This window comes from Gekko japonicus, unplaced genomic scaffold (assembly GCF_001447785.1).
Source record: "Gekko japonicus isolate JY-2015 unplaced genomic scaffold, Gekko_japonicus_V1.1 scaffold923, whole genome shotgun sequence".
In the NCBI taxonomy this organism is placed as follows: Eukaryota; Metazoa; Chordata; class Lepidosauria; order Squamata; family Gekkonidae; genus Gekko; species Gekko japonicus.
In genome coordinates, this window is record NW_015171530.1 from 384722 (window position 1) to 389357 (window position 4636).

General features: G+C 54.1%; 1 protein-coding gene across 1 annotated transcript in view; it reads left to right on the forward strand.

The window, feature by feature from the left end:
* Positions 1 to 4636, forward strand: part of MVP (major vault protein) — a 30091-nt gene that overhangs the window by 22144 nt on the left and 3311 nt on the right. Inside the window, exons 12-15 of the mRNA XM_015419565.1 lie at positions 1687 to 1822; positions 2941 to 3152; positions 4245 to 4361; positions 4448 to 4574. Coding sequence (XP_015275051.1) covers positions 1687 to 1822; positions 2941 to 3152; positions 4245 to 4361; positions 4448 to 4574 — 592 coding nt within the window. The remainder of the gene's footprint in view (positions 1 to 1686; positions 1823 to 2940; positions 3153 to 4244; positions 4362 to 4447; positions 4575 to 4636) is intronic.

The window sequence follows — 4636 nt, forward strand, 5'->3', positions numbered from 1 at the left end:
CGGCAGTGGAGCTGCAAGGCCAGCGGCGGCGGCCGGGACCGTTGGGGGCGGGGTGTGTGGCCTTATGACACACGTCCGGTGATGTCAGGGGGTGTGGCCTTATGACACACTTCCGGTGATGTCAGGGGGTGTGGCATATGCTAATGAGTTATGCTAATGAGTTGGGAATGGAAACACAAGCATTCTTTAAGAGAGATGAAGTGTTCTGCTGGATGCTACGGCCCCATCCCCAAATTCCTGGAAGTGCTGCTCCAGGAAGAGAGAGACTGGGGCACATGAAGCCATGCGGCAGTCTTGGCCAATGGGCAACAGGGGCCCCATGCTTGCCGGCCCCTTCTCTCAGCCCCACCCCCTCCATGCAGGGGAGAACAGCAGAAGCCCAGACTCCTGCTGTGGCTTATACCTACCCTTTCCGGGGCTCGGGTAGCTGGCTAGCGATGGCAGCTCCCAGCGATGTTGCCTGGGGAGAGGACAACTACTTGCTTGGTCTCACTGGAGCTGCGTCCGTGATTCTAGGGCCCCATCTTGGATTCTTGCCCAGAGCCCTAGAATCACTAAGACTGCCTCTCTCTTGTTTTGTGTGGTTAGGTGTGATGTGGTTTTACATTTCTTGTTGTTTCTCTCTCTCACTCAGTGTATATAACACTGCCACCAGGAATATAATTCCAGTCTTTAATTAACCTTTCTGACAGTATTGTGCCCAAGCTTTATGTGGTTCTGAGGATAAGACTCTGGGTTAACAATAAACAAGATAAAAGTTTATTGGTAAAGGAAGCATATCGGTTACAAGATGTTTTGTTAAGTTGTTCAGTAAAAATCTTTCCCTTTTTTCTCAGGTCTCTGCCAGCTTTTCCCCTCACACTCTTAAAATACTCTATTTTAGATTTTGCCTGATATGCCCCCTTAAGTATATGTTGTTCTTCCTTTAAAATATTAATGCCTTTCACAGCACTTCTATATGATTCTAGTTAGAAAACTACTTCTCAGACTGTGTAGATTGACCACAACTGACAGCTGCTGACTTCAGACTTCTGACTGAACACTCTGCCTTCTCTCTCTACACACACACACGCGCGCACACACACACACTTCCTAGCTCCGCTCATACACTCTCAGTCATCAACCAGTCACCTCGCTCACTCATCTCCCTCTTTCACCCCCTTGTTCTTCTGACACTTAAAGGTAAAGGTTCCCTTGCTCGAAAGCCAGTCGAATCCGACTCTAGGGTTGCGGTGCTCATCTCCGTTTCAAAGCCGAAGAGCCAGCGCTGTCCGAAGACGTTTCCGTGGTCATGTGGCCGGCATGACTAAACACCAAGGCGCACGGAACGCTGTTACCTTCCCACCGAAGCGGTACCTATTTATCTACTTGCAATTTCTTGCTTTCAAACTGCTAGGTTGGCAGGAGCTGGAACTAGAGACGGGAGCTCACTCCGTCATGCAGCACCTGGGTCTCAAACTCCTGAACTACCGACTTTCCACAGCCTGCAGTTCAGCGTCTTAACCTCTTGAGCCACCGCAGCTCCTCTTCTGACACTTACCAGCCATTTAAAGAAGCACACACTTATAGCTTGAAATCATTACACTGCCACTTAGTGCAAGAGGTCCTGAATCTTGGGTAAGCACCAGTCCTGTTTAAGAGTGGCCAAGGGGTCTTATATTCTTCCCTCCCTCCCTCCCCCCCCAGGCATTTTGAGGTCCCTGCTGCCGCCGAGGCCTCCCGCCTCTTCAGCGTCCCGGATTTCGTAGGCGACACTTGTAAGACGATGGCCTCGCGGATCCGGGGGGCTGTGGCAGCCGTCACGTTTGACGACTTCCATAAGGTGAGTTGCCTGGTTCCACTGTCCCCTCTGCCTCCTCCTTCCCCAGAATACAGCTCTGCAGCTCTCGTCTACCTTGGTCCTGCGCTCCTGGCCAGACTGCAGAGGTGGGAGTGGGCAGCGGAGCTGTGCCCCCCACCAGGGGATACTCTTGGAAGTTCTGCATCAGCTAGGCCTTGTAGGCAATTCCTCTGAGCTGAGGAAGAACCTTTATCACATGGGAGACAGGTGGGTAAGAGGTCGGGTAGCCAAGTCTGGGTTGGGAAATTCCCAGAGATTTGGGGTGGAACCTGGGAAGGGTGGGGTTTTTTGGAGGGGGGGGACCTCAGTGTGGGGCCACAGAGTCCACCTTCAAAAGCAGCCATTTCCTCCAGAGGAACTGATTTCTATAGTCTGGAGGTCAGTTGTAATTCCCAGAGATCTCCAGACTTCACCTGGAGGCTGGCAACCCTAGCAAGAGGTGATATTTATCTTCCTCAGGAGTGAGCCGTGACTCAGGAAAGCTCCCCCCCTACCACAGATTTTGTTAGTCTTTAAGGTGCTACTTTGCTCTCCCTGGTGAATATTGTTACGGGCAGGGCCTTTTTTGTAGAAAAAGCCCAGCAGGAACTCATTAGCATATTAGGCCACACCCCCGACAACACAGTTCATTAGCATACTAGGGCACACCCCCATGTTACCAGAAGTGTGGTCATCCAGCCACACCCACCTTTTGCTTCTTATTCTGTTTACCTTGTTTGTTGTCAAAACCCAGGGCTTTTTTTGTAGCAGGAACTCCTTTGCATGTTAGGGCACACACCCCTAAAGTAGCCAATCCGAATGAGTTTCTGCTGTTGGGCGTGGCCTATTGTGTTAATGAGTTCCTGCTGGGCGTGGCCAACTCGGGAGCCAGCCGGAACTCCGTTCCTGTGCGTTCCTGCCCCAAAATAGCCCTGGTTATGGGCTAGCCCACAACGCAACTTGTTACGTGGGAAGAAGGGGAGCGGTTTTTCCTTGGCCCGCAAAATAGCATTCATGGGCACTAGATGTCGTCCAAGTTGCCACTGGCTTTGGCCTGCATGTGCCAGTCGGCAGCTACTGGGACCTTGTGCTGTCACGGTGACTGTAACCGACGTCCCCAGAACTCCAACCGCCTCATCAGCGCGGCCGTGTTTGGCTTTGACGCCGAAGGGAAGCTGGGAAGCTCCCTGCGCTTTGCCCCCAACGGCCTCATCATTAGCAGCATCGACATCCAGAGCGTGGAGCCCGTGGACCAGAGGACCCGAGACGCCCTCCAGCGCAGCGTCCAGCTGGCCATCGAGATCACCACCAACTCCCAGGAGGCAGCGGCTCGGTAGGGACCCCCTGTTCTGGGGGCTGGGGGGGGGAGGGCACGTCTGCAGGAATGGCACACAGTCGGACAGTTCCTTGGCCGTGGTTCCTGGGCCGTAGCGGCCCCTCTCTCCTCTTCCATTGGCAACCCCCCCCCATTAGCATCAGCGTCCCTGATCTCTCCCCCCTGCTGCCTGACCCCAGAACACTGGGCACATCTGGTCTCCTCCTGGAATTATTGGGAATCAATACCCCCCCCCTTCCGAGTTGTGCATTCTTAGTACTTTAGCTAGGAGGGGAAAAATGGGCCAAAGAAAATGTCAACTTTGTGGCCGGTATTGATTATACAAGACAGCTATGCTGAAGTTTTGGCTTTTCTTTTTTTCCCCCTTGGTATAATTATATAAGGAGCCAGAGGGGCTGTGCAACTAGCTGGGGTCTTCGGGTTGAGTGACGTGGGGGGGGGGACATCTCCAACTGGCCGTCTTGATATTCTCTTTCGCTTTGAAAAGCAGTGTGGAGGTCGAGCCCAGTTTGGAGAATCCATGATCTGTTCTTCAGCTCGCCATTTTCCCCGACAGGAATTGCTTTCCTGCCCCTAAGCTGCTGCTCTTTATTTAGTTCCTTTGTAGCCCACCAGCAATGGGAGAGACAAGACAGGAGCCATAAGGGGCGCCTGTGTAGTGCGTCCCCTCCCAAAGCAGCTCAGTTTCTGTCAAGAAAATGGCAGGGCCGGGTTTAAGAGTGTCCCAAGTGCCGCAGGTGTATCCAAATCCTTTCCCTCCTCCCACAACATGGAGGCTTTTCAGCATTGAAAGGTTGAGCTATCTGATGATTTGACCTTCAGTTGGCCCTCTCCATCTCCCCCCTCCCCCCATTTCCAACGCTCTTGGCCCCATTAAAGTATTGCGTTCCAAACTTCCAGCATTGCCAGGAGTCTGCTCCCATTGATTTTCTCTGACTTTCCTAACTCAGACTGCAAGTGCCCCCCCCCCCCCCAACCATTCAGCCCCACCTCTCTCCTGAGGGCCCCCTTCTAGGGATGCCTGACATGGCGGAATCGCTTTCTCACCTTCCGTCCCCCAATCTCTGGTTCCTTCTCTTTGTGTCCCAGGCACGAGGCGGAGCGACTGGAGCAAGAGGCGCGGGGCCGGCTGGAGCGGCAGAAGATCCTTGACCAGGCCGAGGCAGAACGGGCCCGGAAGGAGCTTCTGGAGCTGGAAGCTCTGAGGTGGGGCGGGGCGGAGGCCGGTGGGGCGGCCAGGGTCTGCCCGGCGCGAGGCAGCATCCATCCGTGTTCTCTCTTTCCTCCTGCAGCACGGCAGTCGAGAGCACCGGAGCGGCCAAGGCTGAGGCCCAGTCACGTGCGGAGGCAGCCCGGATCGAGGGCGAAGGTGCAGTCCTGCAGGCCAAGCTCAAGGCGGAGGCCTCAGCCATCGAGACGGTGAGTCTGGCTGTCCCTCCTAGAGATGTAAAATTTCCGGAAATTTTGAAGCTCGGGAAAAA